Raw genomic sequence first — 20,540 nt, 5'->3', positions numbered from 1 at the left:
AGTAAGGGATGGAGTGGGGCCCATCACAAACTCAGAGCAACCTTTCAGCCAGAGCTGGAAACAAATGAAAATTCTGCTTCTTGCCTTTGTGCTTGGCCACTGCCTTACTCATGTCCTTTTCTTCTTACTGTCTCACAGGGCAACAGTCAGCTTTTAGTTCGAGTGATCTGTACAACACAGGCAGAAGTTCAGCTGTTTCATTGTAGCTTTTTAAATTAACTTTTTTAATTTAGGAAATTAAACATGCTAAATAATTAAGTCACAGCACATTAAGGTTGTCTGCAAGGAAGAATTTTTCCTCTGGAGTATTAATTATGATACAGTGGTTAAGTGTGTGGTCTGATACACCTCTTCATCTTTGTATTTCTGTTTGCTTTTACGTTTTTGCATTTGATATTGCATAGAAGAGCAGGATGGCATTCAGGAATTGAAAAGTTTATGCCTTGACTGCCCGGCTATCTTTAGGTAAATTGGGTGCCCATCCCTTATCAGCTTGTGACAGTATCAAAGCTGGTAATTATGTTTGAATACAGCTATGTCAGCCAATAACTACATTTTCTAGTGCAAAACTTGCATCAAATTTTCTTAGTGGAAACGATTATTTTGATGTTCCAGAAATATCAAAATACTGAGATGTGATGCCAGTGTGAGAATGGAGTAGTTTCCTCCTTGTGCAAGTTTAGGACTGAGAAATCATTTACAGCATGCTGCCCTTAATACAATTGTTGTTGTGGGGCCTCTGTTTTGGGTTCTGTTAGTTTAAAGGAAAGATTTAAAGGAACTTGCTTTTTAAGCACACTGTCATTTTAACCCAGTGGAAATGTGAGATATTGCTGATCACCGCAGGGGAGAGATTAGTTATTTATTTGTCCTTGGTGCTCACTGGCAGTCAACTGTAATGCCAATTAGATGTGCAGAAGGAAACTCATCCTCGCGGGTATCCCATAGGAGCTCGGTTCAGACAGTGCTCTGGGAGCAGAGGCTGACCCACCGCGCTGCCAGAGAGAAACCCCGCTGGTGGCTGACGAGCGCCTTCTCCCTTTGCCTTGCAGAAATCAGGAATGGGAATCTGAAGGCCATCCTGGGCCTGTTCTTCAGCCTGTCTCGGTACAAGCAGCAGCAGCAGCAGCCCCAGCTCCATCCCTCGCAGCCAGCAGCGCCCCCAGCCCAGGGCCAGCAGCACCAGGGGCCAGCTCTGCCCCACTCCCCGTGCCAGCAGCAGCTGAAAGCACAGCCAGAAATGCACTCCAGGTGGGGAAATCTCCTTCAACGTGGGTTTCTTTCATTATTTACCTCTTTTTTTTTTTTTTTTTTTTTTTTTGCTTCTTGCAGGTGTTAAAAAGCCAAAGAAACTCCTTTCTTTAGTTCTGCTCTAGAATAAAGTGTGTTGGGAGTGGAATGCTGGGTAGCAATTGACTTCAAGCCTTTGGAAAGCAAAACACATGTATTTAAATATGTTCTCAGTGCTAGAGATCTGCAGCCCAATGGGTGGGACATCCCTGCTGGACCAAGCAACCACAGGATTGTAAAAGGATGTTTTTCTCACTATTCCTTTTGCTTCTTTCTACTCACAAAGCATGCACATTGTTTCCCTTAGAAAACATACATTTTAGGCATATGAAAACCAGCCTCAGTTCTCAGATTACAAGAGTTTCAGTCCTCACTAAGACATGGAAGGGTTGCCTTCCACTGTGGGGAAGGGTTACTCTGACAGTGCTAAAGGAAATAGAGCTCATAACGCCTGGTGGCAGTCAAAATCAAATCTAGACTTTCTGGTCAAAAATAATATGCTGCTGGCTTTACATGAAAAATAACTTCCATCACTGGTGTTTGTTGGTGCTCCTAGATCAGAGTACAGATGAATAGAAAGGGGTTTTGTTCCTTGAATGTCTTTAATGCTAGCAGTGCTCTGCCCAGACTGGAATAAAAACAATGTTCTGAGGCAGTGCCACAGTAAATGCATGCGCAGCCTTCTGCTGCTCTGACCTTGCACTGCTAAAACAGGGAGGGGATAAGAAGGAGAACTAAAAGCAGAAATCATATTTGCACAATTACTAAAGTATGAAGGCTTCTTGTTCTTGCAAATCTCACGTTGAGGCTTGCTTGTGCCAACACACCTTGAGGTGGATGCTGGCTGAAGTGCTGCCTTAGGAGGGATATAAACAGTTTTACTGAAGCCTTCCAAGTGGGACCACTCAGAGGTTATTTGGGTTTGGCTTTTATGTATTTCATCACAAATTATGCTCATTTAGGTGTAAACAGTAGTTTTATGTAGCTGAAAAACATAGTGTTCCTGCAGCATGTATAAAAAGGAAATAGTTACCATAAAATAAAGATGTGTTTGAAGAGATTTCTGCAAGTTTTCTGTCATACATGCAGAGATGCTGAACACTGTTTTGCTGTTTTCAGTCCATTGTGTAGATTGGGCTGGGTTTCAAATACTTGACAAATATGTATATCCTGAAGATCTTCAATTTAATGTTTTCTTAATATGTACTAAAGTCAAATTGCTCAGATTCTACAGAAAATATATCTAATAAAGGAGTGAGAAGGAAAAGAGGAATAGGGTTGGGGGTTGCATGCAGATTCATGTTCATTACTCTGTAAAAATTAATTTCAGACTGTAGTGGTTTTGACTTGAAGTCATACTTTGGCAAGAAGCTTTTTATTCTTGTGAAATTCATAAAAAAACCCATATTTTCCCTAAAACCAGTTACAAAGTTCAGTGGCTTTAAAAAAAAAAAACACCAAAAAGTTTCTTTGTTCAATGTTCTCTTCCGCTTTTTCTTTCCTGTCACAGTGCATCTCCCAGGGACTCATCTCAAAGCAAAATCATCCGATTCACTCTTGGTCAGAAAAGGTCCTCTAGGTTAGCATTTCTTCATCTTCTGCAAAGCATGAATTACCTTTTGCAATATTTCTGGGTGCATGTTTAGGGTTCCTGTCAAAAACAGGTTGTAACTAGGCCTTTACAAACGGCTGAAATGGGAAAGTTTCACATGGATTTTTTTTTTTTTTTTTTTTTTTTTTTTTTTTTTTTTTGAGATGTGGAATGCATTTTGGCCCTGAAGGAAATAATTTGATTTTTTTTTTGTTCTTAGGAGCTTTTGCTTTTGAGAACAAACCATGGTTCTGGGAGTTCTCGCCCCGCTGTATGAATTATATTTTGACCTGCATTATCGAAATGATAGAATCAGAGAATGTTTTGGATTGGGAATGACCTGAGGGATCTCCTCGTGGCGGGGAGAGTGTCCCTGCATGCTGTGAGCCCAGAGCACGGCGTGGCTCCTGCTGTCCCCCTGCTCCCACACCCAGCACTGGAGGGGATCAGGCCCCTCGGTCCCTTTGCTCCCTGGCCCCCAGCATGGCGTGCATGCCAGCCCATCTGCCATCTCATCCCAGGGATCCTGAGGCTTCCTGTGCTTATTAATCTGGGTGATCATCTTGCTAGTTTACTATTATATGTAAGTGTTTGACTAGAATATAGTTTTACATTGGTAAATTATACCATACCATTTTTGCTAAGCTTGTGAGCCTATAGGCTATGATCTTTTATTCAGTTTGTATAGATTGTTTTTTGTGCTGTATAATTTAGATTTATTTCCCACATCTCATTTCTTACATGCTAACAGTGAATCTCTGCAGAATAATCCCTGTTAAAAAGTTCTGCATTTTCTTTTCACGTTCTTCCTTGATCTTAATTATGACTTGACAGCTCATATTTGCTTAACAGAGGTGCTGAAAAGTAGTAAAAGAGTGCTCTCCAAGCTCAGTACCTCCTCTCAGAAGTGTCTCCCTGAACCTGATTTTTTCCTTAGATTTCACAGACATGTGCAAAGTATCTTGTGAAATATCTTGACCTAATAGCAAAAGCAGGGGCTTAAAAGCAGTTGGTTAAACTACAGTGGGGGGGGAAAAAAGTCTAAGAGAAAGGATATCTTCAAGAGTGCTCTTGGCACGTAGATTTTTTATTCTTGGTGTGTTTTTGTTGGCAGTGACAATTCTGACTCAGATGGAAAACCTGTCACTTGTTAAGTGGTCACATGGTTTGAGGAGCTTTGTTTACTTTAAAATGTGACAGCTTTGCCAAACCCGTGTTTTTTGTGTGTGGGGAGCCTTTTCTCATCCATCACCAGAGGAACATTGTCCCTTCCCATGCAGCCATCCTGGGCTGGGAGCCCCACACTCAGGGTTTCAAACTGGGGGCAGCTTTGGGCTGAGGTACCTTGTAGAAAAACTGTCACACAAAATGAGCTTTTCATGGACTTCCTTGTCTTGGTGACTTTCTCAGAAAGTTTTATTTGTCACTGGTTGCCCTCAGCTCCTTCCCCTGCGGTCTCCTCTGCAGTGGATGGAGCCCCGCTGGGGTTTTCTCATGGGCCCTTTGCTGCAGTGATGAGTATGGACAACTTTTTAGCACCCCCCAGTGCTGGAAAAAGTGCTGGATAATTTGAGAGACTGGTCTAAAAGTCAACCTCAGAACCATGATGTGCTGTGCTGAATCTGTGGTGGTTTGAGCTTGTAAATTAATTTCTGGGTTTGTATTTGAATGATGCCCTCATGTCTTGGACTCTTGAGCATTGAAAGCATGTGCATGCAGCTGCTGACATTTTGGCTTTTTCTCCATGTTTCTTTTCATATTTTCTATTTCTTCACTGGTCCTGGATAAATCAGTTTATTTAGGAAGCCGTGCCAGGTTCCTTCCTGGCTTCTCTTCCTTCTTTTAGAGGCACAATGGTGATTTGGCCAGTTGCATCCCCACTTTCTCTGACAACTGGGAGTTCTTCCTTTTACTTTATTTATGACGCAAGTTATTTGAATAGATTTTTGTATTTTACATGAAGAAGCTTAAAAAAGATTCTGTGTGTGGGTGTAGGCTTTGAAGTGTTCTGAGATGTGATGCCAGTGGCTTTCCTGATTCTGTTGGGCTTTTCAGGGAAGTCTTCCACCTTCTTTTTTGCCTGAAAAGCATAAAAGTTTGTTGACTTACTCCAGAATAACTACTTTTTTTTCCTAGTTGATCAGCCTTATCTGGTAAGTACAGGCTATGGTGAGAGAGTGCTGGAAGAGGCAGATGCCCAGTTTAAACCAGAGGTTAATACCAGCTCACTGATAATGTGCTCACTCTAGGAGAGGGTACTGTAGCTGTGTGTGATTTATATAGGCTCAAATAATCAAATCAGGCTAAAGTCTTGCTGGGCCTGGCTGCTGAGCTTTGTAGCTCTGTCAGGGCAGAGATGCTATGTGCCTCTCTAGAGGGAAAATGCTGCCAAGTTCCATCTCATTGGTATTTCTGAAATAAGCGTAGCCTTTATGTGGCCAGCATGTGCTGAAGTGTCCGGCAATCCGGTTTAACAGCAGTAATGTCTCATTTGGTGTTAACCTTTTGGCAGTGGTATTGCCCCCCTGAATTTACCTGCAACTGTTTCTGATTCACCAGACTTATGGCAGGTGACTGTTAATTTTGTCTCAGGGCTTTTTTTCTAGTGTAAAACACTTCCGACTGCAGCTTGTTTGCCATACACATTTTCATCCAAGACGATCCTTTGATTTGTTCTTACAGAAGCAGAAACGCCCTTATGAGCCTACACTTGTGCTGTTGATGCTTTCATTTTCAGCTTGTGCATGGTGCCCCGTGGTTTCTTGCCCAGAGTGCTTTTTCCCTGTGCTTAAAGCTGCTGTAAATTGTCCCGGCAGACTTCCAGGTCCCACCATGAGGGTGTCCGCTGCGGGCAGCGAGGCCAAAGCTCGTGGTGCCATCAGTGCCAACAACCGACGCAGCCAGAGCTTCAACAACTACGACAAATCCAAGCCTGGCCTTCTCCCCCCAGCCCCAACCAGCAGCAATGACAAAGGTAAGCAATTAGCAGCTTGGATTTTTCTTAATGATGGCTTCAACTCGGAGGAGATTGGATTTTAGACTGTCTTGAAGTTGTGTGTTGTAAATATGACATCTGTAATCCAAAAGCCAGCTGTCTCTTCTTGAAAAATGTATAGTCCTCCTTTAATATATCTGAAGTTGTGACTTGCTGGCCTGAAGGTGCATCCAAAAACATAACTTTAAAATGTGCTGGCACTGGTGAACCATGTTTCTTCATTTTGCTTCAAGCACAGATAAGGGGGAAGGAATTAATCATAAAACAAGGCATTTTGATGATTAGTTTGACAAGAATGAAAAATGACCGCTGAAGATTTCTGCGAAGTTTTTATATGATAAGTAGTACAATTTGCTTTCATTCCCATTACTATTATGGACTATCCTGTAAGAGACAAAATTGCACAATTCCGATCTGATTTCAGGAATCATCTAGTGTTGTATGTGAAGGCAGGAACATGTTTTATGAACGTTGCAGTGAAGTGATGTCTGTGGCAGCACATCAGGAGCACTCAGAGCCGTGCTGTGTGTGAAGCAGAGCTTTTTTGAATGACATTTACTGACTTTGTGTCCATTCAGTAACTCAGTGAGCTGCCAGCACTGATTAGCCTCAGCTGGCAGCTCAGAGTGGGGCTGGGGGCTGTGGCTGGTGAGAGCCGAGCGCCTCTCTCCAGCCTGGCACAGCCAGACTGTCAGCGTGGGCTGGCAGCAAACCCGCGTGCCCAAAGCCATTGTGCTGCCCAGGAGCCAGCTCTGGGCCTCAGCACAGGCTCCCTGCGCTCACTGGACAGTGGCACCCTCGGGCTCAGGGCTCCTGGCTGCCTGTGCAGAGGTGCTGATCACTGCACTGAGCCCTTGGCTCCAGGGAACAGCGCTGCGCTGGGTCAGCTGCTCTGTAGTTCCCATGCTTGGCTCTTTCCAGGAAACTCTGCTCTTCCTTCTCTGCAAAGTGTTATCCGAGGGCTGCCTGTCAGTAGGTTTTGGAAAGTAACCCCAAAAAAGTTATGGTGGCAGTGGAGGGCCCTCAGCATTCTCCAAGGACATTCTGAAACACCCAGCTCGTGTTTTGTATAACAGAAAAATAAAATTCACCTCTGTCTAATATAATTATATTACAGATTCGTGTATTAGCATAATAAGCTAATAATTTAACAGTACACATTGGTAAATCAATGTGTATTTTTTTAGAATCGTACACTGTGTAAACAGGAATGATTTAACTGCAACATCAGCATGTAATAGTTGTCTCTAAATCTGAGCTAGGTCTGGCTTTCAGTTCAAAGAACAAGCTAACAGCTTTTAGTGTGAGCAGCAGAAACCTTGTTTTCCTGTGTAATATCTTCCCAGCCTCTTTCTCTGTCCTTCTTGTGAATATTGTTGTGCTCATGGCCCCTTATCCCTGGGCTGGGGAGAGGTGAGTGGGATTTGTTTTGTCCTGCACGTGGGTTGGGCGGCCAGATGGTCCCTGCTCCGTATGGGATGTGTGAGGTGATGCTGCAGGCAGGAGAGGACCTCCATCTATTTTAGCTGTTTCTCAGTTAACTTAGATTACTAAATAAGGAAGGTAAAGTACTGGTTTTAGTCTTCAGAAAAGAAAGAGAAAGAAAGAAATCCTTATGCATACAGAGAAATAACAACAATTTGTCAACTAGCTTAAATATCAACTGCTTTTACACAGTCAGTTGTGGGAACCCTCATTCCTCACTATAATTCATCTCCTGAGAAAGATAAACTGGTTGCTGAAGAAGCACATGAGATGAACTGCTTCCTACAAATATTACAAATGACTAAAGGAAACAAGGCTGGCTCTTAGGGTGACAATCTACATAAGTTGCATTAACTACTCAGAATTTTGCTCTGGTCAAAATTTCCAGTCATAAATTATGGTCTTAAAAAAAAAAAAGGGCTCATGTAAAGTTGAACTTGAACTTTTCTTAAAAGTATAATCATGACACAAAGTTGGCCTACATCCATGAGAAACAAAAGCAATTGGTTTGACAAAATTTTGGCTTATTTTGAAGTTAATTGTAACATTGCCAGGCAAAGTTTATTGTCAAAGTGCTAGGACAATTCAGGTTTTCTGACCCATATCCTGTGTTTTGCCTAAGAAAATGAGACTTACATGACTGTGCTGTGTGCCAGGCTTGGTAAGTTTTTGTCTCTTTACCTAGTGTGTGCTCTGTTGTGTTTTTGAGGAAGGAAATGGCAGAACTAAAACTCAGCCTCTTTTGGCATGGTTGGTCACTTTGTGATGGAAGGTGGCCTTCAGTGTTTGAATCATTTCTTACAAAAAGTAGGTTGTAATTTTTAGCTTTTATTAATCTGTGGCCTTTCCCTCCGAGTGCAAATTGTCTTGTTAGTCATTGGTCTGTGGCTTGTGGCAATGAAAGTGCATTAATTGAAACAGAATTCATCAGAAAGGAAAAGGACAGCAAATGGAGCATGGAAAAACAGCCAACTACTGGGAAATAAATAACCCAGATTATTCAGAAGATTCTGTAAATCAGTTACTGATGAGACCACTGGTTTCCTAGAAAACTTGGGGAAGGGATTTGTGTAATATCAAAAATCATTGCACCGTTGCAGAAAAAGGGGAGGTTCTTGGATGGATGCACGTGTTTGACGTGAGGTGCACACGTGCTCAATATATAGAGCAGAGATCAGTGTTTCTCTAGTAAGGATCACTCAGACACCTGGTTCAGTCCTTCTCTGAGGTTAGGGCCTGATAGCTTTAACTTGCTTTTTGGAGTTACAGCCTCAGTTTATATGCAAATTCCTCTTTTATAGGGAATTTACCTGAACTCACAGGAATTTCAGGACCCTCATTCCTCACATCATAAAATGATAACATGCTGTAGTATGGTTTTGTATTTATTGTCATAGTGATTAGCCATTTATAATTGCAGATACGTTCCAGAGAGGATATTTTTATATATGTGTAATTGGTGATGCAGGCTTTTTTTAAAAGAAAAATGCCATTAAAGTCTTAATTGCATTTTTGTCTTGTGGGGAATTGAGCACTTAGGCTTGTTGTTTTGGGGTTTTTTATGTCATCCTAATCCCTTCATACAACAGGAGCCAATTCTCTTCTGAATGGTCAGAATTCCTTAGCCCATGCTTATGCAGGAATAGCTTTGGTTTGCTTCCTTGTCCTTTGATGTCCTTGCACACCACAGGTCTCCTGTGGCATGGAAGGCATCAGACTCTTCCCATGGCACTGCTGAACTCATCTAGGTTATCCAAAACTTTTCTAATGAATGTAGAGAAGTAAATGAACATTGCATTTCAATGCCTGTGTGCAGTTAGCAGTTGCTTTGAGGCTCCTCATTACCACATCTTTCTAATTGTCTGACAGGACCACCAGATAAAATACAGCCAAAATTTGATTTGCAAATGGGATGCAAAAATCCATATGCAATTTAGCATACATGAATCTATTCTTACGCGTGGCAGTGAGGACCAGAACTGCATCCTAGGTGACATCAGGAAGGAAACTTAAATCCATTGAAACCTACAGCTTCAATAAAGCCTTTGATGCAGTAGGTTTTCTCCTGAGTTTATGTCAGTGTTCTGCTTGCACACAGCAGAGTCTCTTCAGGCATGCTCTGAAAGCAGCCTGAGTTCTGCAGAATGGTGGGGATTTTTGGCCAGCTCTGAACACCCTCATGCACCCATTGTCCTCTCTGTTCTGCAGGCACTCAGCTTGCAGTTTGCAGTCTAAATGTCTGATGCTGTTGGCTGGGAATATTCTGCTTATTACTTGTGTCAAATCTCTAAAATCAGTGACATTATGAAGCTGTAAGAGATATCAACTTAATAAGCCTCCTCTACCATGTTGATGATGTGATACAGTATATTTTATTTGAAATAATCCTACAGAGGGCAGTAGACATCTGTGGGAAAAATTGCAATATTCCTGTGGATTGTATGTTAAATAAAATATCAGTAGGAAAAAAAAACATATTACCAGACTTTGCCCATTTCTGCTTGAGATCAAAGGAAATGGTTGTTACTCAGGTTTATAAAGAAGGTTGATGTCAGGTTTCTCTTAGATAGCATCAGAAAAAGGAAAAAACCCAAGAATACATGCCTACAGATTCAGACAGTGAGGTGAAACAAATAACTGTTTTCATAGCAGTGTCCATATGGGCAGGAGATAAGAAAAGTGTGTGTTCCTCTCATTTTAATTTAATTTAATTTTATTTTATTTTACTTTATTTTATTTTAATTTTTATTTTTTTGTTTTTATTTTATTTTATTTCATTTTATTTCATATTTTATTTCTTTCAAATTTTGGGTAAACCTTTTTAACTTGGAACACTGTGTATTTAATAACTGCCTTTTAATATGTGAGGGGTAGTCACTATGTTCACAAGGATGTGGGGTGACAGTTTGAGGGGCACACGTTCCTTTAGGGGAAATCAAAAGCGTGGAAACAGGAATGAAGAAGAATATGAGAAGAATAAACCATTGGAGAGGTTTGTCTGGAGAAGGGGTGGCATTTCATTGTTTGGCAGTGTTCAGGACTTGCCTTGGCAGGGCCCTGGATAACCTCAGGTTATCCCCAGCTCCTGCTTTCAGGTGGAGCTCAGGAGGAATATCTCCACAGGCTGCTGTGACCTACGCTGGTTACCACGCTTTGATACCTCTAATTATTATTTCCTTCTAAATCTTTTCTCAAGTGTAAACTGCTGAAATGGGAAGAGTTATTAAGGCATTTGGAAGGAGAGTTAGGGAGTTTCCTCATTTGAACTTCATGTTATGAAAATAGGACTGACTGCCATCAGTGCAAGGTTAGCAAGGAGATGCCAGCCCCAGTGCAGTGAGCAGGCTGGTGTGTGGTTACACGTGCCACGTGTGTGCTCTAAGGGTGTGTGGGCAGTGAGCAGACTGGTGTATGTTACACATGCCGTGTGTGTGCCCAAAAGGTGCGTGGGCAGTGAGCAGACTGGTGTATGTTACACATGCCACGTGTGTGCTCTAAGAGTGTGTGGGCAGTGAGCAGACTGGTGTATGTTACACATGCCATGTGTGTGCCCAAAAGGTGCGTGGGCAGTGAGCAGACGTGTATGGTTACATGTGCCACGTGTGTGCCCAAAGGTGTGTGGGCAGTGAGCAGATGTGTATGGTTACACATGCCACGTGTGTGCTCAGAGGGTGTGTGGGCAGTGAGCAGACTGGTGTATGTTACACATGCCATGTGTGTGCTCAGAGGTGTGTGGACAGTTCTATTTATGAGGTCCAGGAGGCCAGGGCACCAGGGCACCAGGTTGAAGGGCACAGTGCAAGAGGCCATGGCAGATGTGGTCAGAGCTTCAGCAGGAAAGGCTCTTCAGAGTTAAATCAGTGTCTCCATGTCAGCTGCATGAGGAAATCCATATTCATTTATCTAAATGCTCTCTTGTGAAAGAGTAGAAAATCCTAAAGCTGGAAATGAGCCATTGGAATTTCTGCTGCTGATGATAAAAATGTTTCATATTCAATCCTGCACTGATATAAAAATGCATGACAGTATACTCCCATGACTTGGTTCTGTGTGAGACTGAGCTTGTCTTGAACTCAGCATTGCTTAAGGTCATTTAAAATGGCAGATTTGGATCATGTCAAACCCTCAGATTCAATTGAAAAAGGCTACTTTAGCAACTGAGAGGAAAAACTCATCTTTGTGTAAAGCAAGGCGAGAAATGTGTATAAGGAGATGGAAACTCAGAGTTCTTGTGGGTAATGGCTTGAAGGCTGAGATATTCAGTGGTATTCAAATGGGCTTTGGAACAGAGGGATGCTGATAAAACACAGAGCTCTGCATAAACAGGGCTTTGGAAAATCCCTTTTGCTGTTTGGTACTTGCAGGGTTAATTTATGTTCTTTGTCTAAAAGAAAGGTTGCAAGGTTCCCGTATTACCTACAAGATACCTGCAGTGACATTTATAGCAATAACAATTCTTCCTTATCTCAACAGATAGTGTGTGGGTGTCCATTTCTCAGGAATTTGATATTAGTCCAATTAAGACCACAAATTGGATAGAAATTTTAAGAATGAGGGTGTTTAGCCATTGAAAGAGATTAAATCAGACATAATGAGTCAAAATTTAATATTTGCCCAGAGCTGGTGTTCAGACAGAGGTTCCAATTTTGGCTCAGAAATTACTGAGCCCTTTTGTCCTTAAGATCAACATAAATGATCTGGAAAATTTACCTGAAAGAAAAATCTTTCATTCAAGCACATTAAAATGGAGGACAAGTCTTCTTTTGTAGCTTTATGTAAAATGAGATGAAATATTTGATGTTCTGAATGATTGGATTTCTGCTCAGTGTTTAGGGTGCTGCCTCTGTGCTCCTCTGTGCTGGCATACGAGAGATGCTCTGGTTTTATTGACCAAGGGTTTTCCCTGTAAGTCTGACATGTAAAATAAATTTACAGGAATTGTCTCAATAAATCCATTACCAGAGCAATGGGTACTTTCTGTTGTTCTGCTGTGTGCATTACCAAAAGCAGATGCTGGAGTAACCCTATCCACTTTTATAAACACAGTATACATTGAAGGAATTTAAAAAATACTCAGGGCGATTTGTTTTGTCTTGGATGTAGTACAGTGATCATGAATTTGATGATGCAAGAGTAAAACCAAAAGCACAGAGAGAAAGGAAGGACTGTGAGGTTATCTGAACAGCATGCTGAGGAACCTGGTACTTTCTTTGGTGAGTCATAACTTGGAAGTACAGATATGGCTCCTGGCTTACACTCTGTTTAAAGAACTCTGCTTAAAATTTTCACAAGTTTGCAGCTTACACTAAATATTTGTAGCATTGCATCTGTAAAGAACATGGGGAGTCTGTGCTCCAGCTCTGAAGGAAAATCAACTGTATCCATGTAGAAAAAATATCTCAATTGTTTTATGAATTTCTAAAGCTTATGCCAACTATGTTCAAAGTCCTGTGGTTTGTAAAGCTCCACTCCAGCCGTGATTAAGCCTTCAGCCAGGCTTTGTTTAGGTAGAAGATGCCATATTTTTAAATGCCAGATTCAGGCAGCTGACAGGTGTTCACAAGTCTGTTCTGAAATGCCTCCTGACAGGGGTGTGACCATCTCTTCCACTGGATCCCTTCCAGAGTCCATTTGGTCTTAAAAGTAGCTGTTCAAAACACGCACATAAAACCATTCTGTCTGGCTAAAAATAAGCATGTTTTTGCTCTTCCTTGATCCCTGTCGTGTTTGCAAGTCTCCATGTATTTGAAGGCTTAAAATGTCTCCTTTCAGCCTTTTCTCTTGTAGACTAAGCAATCTTTACTACTCCATCCTTTTTCTTATATGTTCCTTGTGATAAATCCCTTTAATGTAATAAATCTCTTTTATGTCTGGATGGTCTCTACTGGCCCTTTTGCAGTTTGTTAGTCTCCTTTAGAGGGGTGCTGGAGCTGGACACAGCACTCCACCTGATGCCTTATTTTGCTGCTGTACAGCATGGAGTGATTATGTCCTTTGTCTTCTATCCTATGATTCTCCAAACCTCTGATTCCATCTGTGATGCTCCTAAAGCATTTCTGACTGATATTTGTATTCTTTTAGTGCCACATTATGGAGTGTGCAGCTGCACAAGTGCAGAAGTTTGAGTGTCCTTCCTAAAAGCAGAATTCTTGAACACTGTGGAAATCTGGTGTTCCCTCTTGGACGTGATGGCCTGTGCAGATATGTTGTAGAAATTTTGCTATTTTTGATTTATTTTAAAGAGATTTTAGTTCATCCATTAAAATGAAAACTCTCCTGTAGCAACAGCATCTACAAATTTGTTCCCATGTTTGTTTTGATCTTTCCTTTTTATCAGCTGCATTCTGCTGGGACTCCTTTTGCTGCAGTGAAGTTGCACAGTTGTTGTTTGACCTTTTACATTTAGGCATTCAGTTTCTTCTTTCTCAGCCCACACCTCTTCATTCAGTCTCAGTGAATGAAGTCTCACTGTCTCAGGTTTATTTCTCCAGTTTACCAAATGTATTAATGCTGAGAAGTTCCCCTGACATGAGGCTCCTGCCTTGTGTCAGAAGGTGACCCTTGTAAGAGCCATTAGTGTCAAACAAAATACTCATCTTTGGCCAGCTGAGATATATGTGTGTCCTGGGGTATGGTTTGCACCCTTTCACTTTGCTAATCAAGGATGCTTTTGAAAGATTGGCTCATCTCAGTAAATCCTCAGTGACATCTTTATGTTGGGTGTGTGCCCATCAAACAGCCAGGAAATAGCAAGCAGCATGGCATGTTTATAGGGCAAGATGTGAGTCTGCAGTGAATCATATTTGTGCTTAATTTTACAGCTGTTCAGCTGGCTGAATCTGGCATTTAAAAATATGTCCTCTTCTACCTAGACAAAGCCTGGCTTAAGGCTTAATCATGGCTGAAATGGAGCTTTACAAGACCACAGGACTTTGAACATAGTTGGTGTAAGCTTTAGAAATACATTAAATGAGGCAAAAATGTACTTAAACAAAGTTTCAGGGAAAAAAACACCCTAAAAATTTAGCCAGTGACATGTTCTTAACAGTACAGTTCATGAGGATAAAGATCCTGAGCTTTGAAGTGAAATTTAACCTTGAGAAGCATGTTCTTGCCCAGTGTACATCTGCATAGCTGCCTTGGAGGTGGTGGAAGAACGTTAATTTATAGCAGCTGAAGAGCTGGTCCAGCATTTCATGGCCTTTGCAGTGCCTACATGTTTCCTTTTAAAATAAATATTTACAATTTCTCATAAATTTATTGTTGTGTGCCAGAAAACCAGCCATGGAAGCAAAGGTTCACTATTAAATCATGGGAGAGGAAAGAGCAGTGGTGCTGCAGCCCAGGCTTGCCCTAATGCCAGCATGTTCCTGCCACCTCTGTAGGAGCCCCTTCTCCTTGGGTGGGAGCACTTCCATTTGTGCCTTCTCTGCTGAGCCTTCTGCCTGTTCCTCATCCATAACCAAATATTCCTGAAGAATCTGGGGCTGGCAGCAGAGAGCTGAAAGGAGGACGACCCCACCACAGATTGCAGTTTGTGTCTGTCATTTGGTTTTGATACAAATGGGCAATATTTCCTGACTGCAGTTCTCAGCCCACTGATTTTCATAGTGCCTGTTTCATACACCCTGCAAGAGAGATGTGTCAGAACAAGCTGCTAACTGTACATACAGTCCAATTGTAGTATCAAGTCTAATGAAAGACTCCATAACAGCTTCCTGCCTGGAATTCATTAATGCCTTTGAATAAGTCTGTTATGAGAAGTCTTGGGGGATTAAATTGTACAAATAGTCAGAAGGAAATGGAGAAGAATGAACAAGAATGGTATTTGTCTAGTGTAAAATGGAGAGTGCAACTTGTTTTGAATGGCACAGTAAACTTGGTTTCGTTATTTTTATGATTATTTAACTGGTATGTGCTCAGTAGAGGTCCCTCCAGCCTTTTTTAGGCATTCATGTCAACAGCATTTTGAATTTTACAGTAGCTAAACAAAAACAACAAGGAATTCAAATGTCTTAGTTGGTTATGGCGAGACAATGAGAAAAGGGGCTGCTGTGCTCCAGTTTTATTTCCCCTCACCTCAGCAAAAATGCTGAGTCTTGGCTAAGTGAGCTGGCCCACAGCAGAAGCCTTGTTCCACGTGCTGGAGCCCTGTGTGGATGGAGGCAGCTTGGCAGGAAGGTGGCAGTGGGGTTTCTGACATGTCCCTGGCTTTGGTGAGGGCTCTCAGGGACAGAGCACATTTCTGTCAGTGCCTGGACTGCTGTGCGAGTCACACCGTTCACAGCACTGGGATTGAAGTAGATATGGTGGAAGGGAAGGACAATGTCATGGAGTAAAGGTAATTTTTCTGTTGTGTTACAGTGATTTTAATCACCGTTAAAGGGAAAATCAGTGGGCAGAAGTTGAAGGAAACAATTCTGCTCAGTTAGAAAGGGTCCTGGTCTAGTGGAGGTGCTCGTGCCTGTGGCAGGGAGATGATCTTTAAGGTCTCTTCCAATACAGTTCCTGCCATGATTCTAAGGTTTCATCCTCAGCAAAGCAAAAATATTCCCTATTCAGGGCTCTTCTCTGGTTATACAGAATTTCCCTATCTGGCAATCTGTGCTTTAAAAAGAAAAAAATCTGTTGTTTTTTTTTGTGGTCCAGAATAGAAGAGAGAGCAGAAAGCTTCAGCCGTGCTGTGGGTGGGGGCCGTGCCCACCCCTGGTGGCAGCTCGGCCAGCTGCAGTTCTCCCAGCGCCACGATGGAAATGGGAATTTCTGTGCGCCACAGGAGCTGTGCTTGGCTTGGGGAGGAGCAGAGTGCCAGGGTGATCTCATTGGGAATGTTCTGCTCTACCTGCTTGTGGTTTGGGTTGGGGAAAGGTTGGGGTTTTTATAGTTGGCTCCTGGCAGGAATGCAGACATTTCCATACTTAGAGGGTTTGATAAATGATCACTGGAGAAGAGAACAGCTCAGCTGAGAAGTTCTTCTCTGTAGGAGTTTATGTGTAGTTCTTTAAAGGAGAGTCTTCTGGTGGGTGGATGGGAAGGGTCAAGAATCACCATTTATTCTTCCAGATGGGAAATGATGAAACTGCCACAGTGGTTTCTGCACTTCTGACGCTGTAATGTCATAGAGCAGAGCTGCTTTTATTTCCTAAATTACAGTCTGGTTGTGGATTTGCTTTCACATCTGTTATCTAATCTATAGGCTGGACTAAAAGATATTTCTCTTCATAAGAACTTTTCCCATAGTTGAGAAATTTAAAAAAAAGTTTGTTCATTCAAAAATGGGTAAAAAATGCTTTTAAGTTCTTGACCCTCCTAAGGAGAGTAACTATGAGAACATTGTCTGTGTGTTGCCTTTCATGCTTAAAATGATGGATTTTGAAAGTTTTCAGTTATAGCAAATCAAAGTCCACTTACTTCGAGTGAACATGACAAATGATGGGAAATTGCATATATTTTCTCCTGACCTTATTATAACATAAGCTCTCAAAGACTTCTGTGGAAGAATTAAATCATAAGCTTTCAGATTCTTTTTTTTCTTCTTCACACACGGGTGGGTTTGCAGATGCAGTTCAGTCTTTGCAGGAGCAGCTGAAATCAGATTTACCCATGCTACAGTGTGTATTGGCATTGGAACTGGACCACCAACATCTTTTTTTAACAGGAACACTAGGAACAAAATAGATTTCAGGCCAAGATTTGACTTTGAAAAGAGGAAAGTGATCATTATTTATTGTAGACTGTAGCTTGAGTTTGAAAACATTTCTTTTATAGTCAGTTTTAGTTAATGCAGGTTGCTGAAGAAAGAAAATACCTCCCTCACAAAGGAACACATGGGAAATAATAAGCTTATTAACTGAATGCATGAAACCTGCTCCCCTTTTCATGAAAGAAGGGTCTATGCTATGCTGAATAAAACTTTCCCCTCTGCATGCTGATGTGTGCTGCACGAATTGATGCTGTGCTTCATTAGGAAACCCAGCATTTGAAGCTGCATTCTGGCAGCAGAACTCCTTTTGCTTCCCAAGCTTGGCCAGAGGGGTAAAAGAGCCAGCACTTGTTCGTAAGGAAGAAACAGAGAGTCTGAAAAACTGAAGTTTTCTTAAGCTGGAGCAATTTTTCATGTGTTTTGGGGTGAACCTTTTATTTCTTGCAGTAACTGTGAGTGGTGCAATGTGACAAATCACTTGAGGATGGTCAGTTTCTGCTTTCACTGTACTTGACCCAAGTACAAATCAAAATCCACCCCAGCTGTGTAAGAAAGTACCTTCTTTCCTTTCCCAAAGATCTGCTGCTTAACTGTAGACTTTGTGAATATTGTTTATTCACTTCAGGTGCATAGCATCCAGTATTCACAGAATTCACTTTGTGGAAAACGTTAAGTAGACACTCTGAAAATTACGTTACTGTTGCAATATATTCTGTTTTTTTAACATTACAGTCATAGTATTGTCCTAATTCTGGTGTCTCTGACATGTTTGTAAATGGAGCTGCACTGTGCTCCTCCTACGCCACTGGCATCAGAAGCAAAATTCACTTCCAGACAGGAGGGTGGGTGTGGGGGCGTTGGGACAAAGGGAGCGTTGTGTTTATAAACAAATAAACTGGGGAAAACATACTTTAGTCAGTGACCAAACATAAATAAATAAATAAATAGATTTCCTGAAAACATTAAAAAATAATTTAAAAAAAGAGAACTTGAAAAGTTCTGGATTTTGCTGGGAAATAAATTTTGAGCAATGCTTTGGGATTTGGAAAATAAGGCATTTCACTTGATCCAAGCCGAGCCTCGTTTCGCAGAGGTGTGTGACCTGGAGCGTTCATGTGTGCTGTTGGGATGCAGCTGGGGTCCCTTCCCTTCCCTTCCCTTCCCTTCCCTTCCCTTCCCTTCCCTTCCCTTCCCTTCCCTTCCCTTCCCTTCCCTTCCCTTCCCTTCCCTTCCCTTCCCTTCCCTTCCCTTCCCTTCCCTTCCCTTCCCTTCCCTTCCCTTCCCTTCCCTTCCCTTCCCTTCCCTTCCCTTCCCTTCCCTTCCCTTCCCTTCCCTTCCCTTCCCTTCCCTTCCCGGCTGTGGGGCTTGCAGAGCCTGTGTGCTGGGTGCCTCGGCGCTGTGCAGTGACCCCAGAGCCAGCCCGGTGTCTGGGGCAGGTCGGGCTCCCCAGCCAGGCATGGACCTGCTCTTGCTCTCAGCTGCCCCTGTGCCAGGGCAGGGCTCTGGGTGGGCTCTGGGTGCTGGGCAGGGCAGGCTGCCTTTGTGCAGCCCACACCACATCTCCTGTATTGTTCTCACACTGCTGTGAAGTACCTGTTGGAGAAGGCAGATTTCTTTCCTAAGAAATATATATATATACTCAGACCACCAGCTGAGTTTTTGTGCCTGCATTTGTTGTACTAACAGGGTGTACAACCAGCTCTTCTACAGACACAGCCCTTACAGGTCATTTTTATTTTGTCACCCTTCCTTTGCCCCAGTCCTGTTTTTCTGAACAGGAAGTGAAGGCTTCCCTGCCCATATTGATCAGTACATTGGTCCCTCCCAGGACCTGGTTGTAAATCCATCCCAGGCATGTTCATGGATCCCAGACAGCTATGATGATTTCTGGGCATGGCTGTTTTTTGTGCTGGGATTTGTTTGGCATGATGAGGCCAGAAGACATGGATTAGGAACTTAGTGTTCAAAGTACTGTCAATCTCCAGTTCCTATAGCAATATCTCAATATTGAGATGGGCTAGTACTATTTAAAAAAATAATCTGTACAAATTAACTGTACAATATGCACAGTTGGGATTTTCATGAAGCTTTCACTTCATTGCTGGACGTCGTCTGTGGAAGGCAGGCTGAGACAAAGGCTTGCTTGTTCTGAGTTTGCAAGAGGAGCCTGGTGCGGTGTGGGGATGGGAAGTAGACTGTGATGAGCAGGAGGACTTCAGGAAATGAAAACAAAAACAAAGCAGCAGTGTATGGTAAGAGGCACGAAGGAAAGAGCAGTGGTGCAGCTCCTGAAAGCAGAGTGAGGAGCTCTGCTGGCAGCTTGTGAGGAGCTTGTCACCTCTCTGTGACTGTGTCAGGGCACTGTGTCAGGGCGCTGGCACTCCTCCCACAGTGCAGGAATCCCTGCAAGGGCTCAAGGAAAGGTGTAGGTGTGGTGCTGAGGGTGTGGGTAAGTGGTGGCTTGGCTCTCCGCTGTTAGTGGCTGGACTCGATCTTAGTTGTCTTTTCCAGCCTTAATGATTCTCTGATTCCTGTGCCATTATCTTTCTGGTCCTCCTTAACACATTGGGTTGAATTCAGCAGGCTTGAGCAGAGCAGCAAGAGGCCAGATATCACTGTTTGAGATATTTGGTGGCTTGATTTTCCTTCTGTGTCACACAGGAGCAATACCCTGGGAGTCAGCAGGCTGGCACAAGCTTAAAAGCAGCGTAAGTCCTGTCTGTGTCTGTAACCCAGCTCCTGATTCCTTCCAGCTCCATGTGGGTACTTGGCCGTAGGAAAAGAACTAGTAGAACCAGCCAGTATAATAGTTAGTTACTGATTAAGAGTTGTGGAAACCTTCTGGCTTCAGTAATAGTTTTAAAAGTATCATTAGTTCCTGCTATTTCACTTTGTCCATAGCCATGTGAAATGGCTGAGTTTATTATTAAGGAGTCTCTAATACTGTTAGAAACTCCATTCTGTGCTAAGTCAGGAAGATGTATGTGACTGAAATCTTCAGTAGATCTGGTTTGGATCAGAGGAGGGAGGTTAACAGAGCCGTATCTTCACGGAGCAACTGAAAGTGAAGTAAAACAGTCCCTGTGTGGCTGCAGCAGCTCGTGATTTACAGGGCTGGATTCACGGGGCTGCTCCTGCCTCCGAGAACGCACGCTCTCCGCTGCTGTTGATTTTTGAATTAAAAAAATGCAGCTCTGTACACAGTTTACTTTCGTGCTAGAGGGCAGGGAAATATAGGTAAGAGCCGTTAATCCCCAGCAGGCTGCTGGGCAGGCGAACAGACATAGATGACAAAGTTTAATTGGAAACATGAGCAGTTTAACAGAAAACATATTTGTGATAATTGAGAGAGTAACATCTCCAAAAGGGAAACTCTGCAAAGAGGAACTGATTCAGAGGAGAAGTGGCCACTGGTAGGTGAGTGTGATTTTTCAAGCTCTCTTTAGGCTCAGAACTAATTTCTTAATAAGAACAAA

General features: G+C 42.5%; 1 protein-coding gene across 10 annotated transcripts in view; it reads left to right on the top strand.

Moving 5' to 3' along the window:
• NAV2 (neuron navigator 2) overlaps window positions 1-20,540 on the top strand; it is a 370,655-nt gene that overhangs the window by 242,472 nt on the left and 107,643 nt on the right. For 5 of the 10 annotated variants that reach the window (XM_074543920.1, XM_074543916.1, XM_074543918.1 and 2 more), the window contains 3 exons: window positions 1,053-1,251; window positions 2,801-2,869; window positions 5,698-5,855. In XM_074543920.1, coding sequence (XP_074400021.1) covers window positions 1,053-1,251; window positions 2,801-2,869; window positions 5,698-5,855 — 426 coding nt within the window. Of the gene's footprint in view, window positions 1-1,052; window positions 1,252-2,800; window positions 2,870-5,697; window positions 5,856-14,845; window positions 15,703-20,014; window positions 20,482-20,540 lie in introns of those variants that run through there. The other 5 variants (XM_074543924.1, XM_074543919.1, XM_074543917.1 and 2 more) reach the window with 3 other exon arrangements.

This window comes from Zonotrichia albicollis, chromosome 6 (assembly GCF_047830755.1).
Source record: "Zonotrichia albicollis isolate bZonAlb1 chromosome 6, bZonAlb1.hap1, whole genome shotgun sequence".
NCBI lineage: Eukaryota > Metazoa > Chordata > Aves > Passeriformes > Passerellidae > Zonotrichia > Zonotrichia albicollis.
This window is presented reverse-complemented; position numbering and strand designations above follow the sequence as displayed.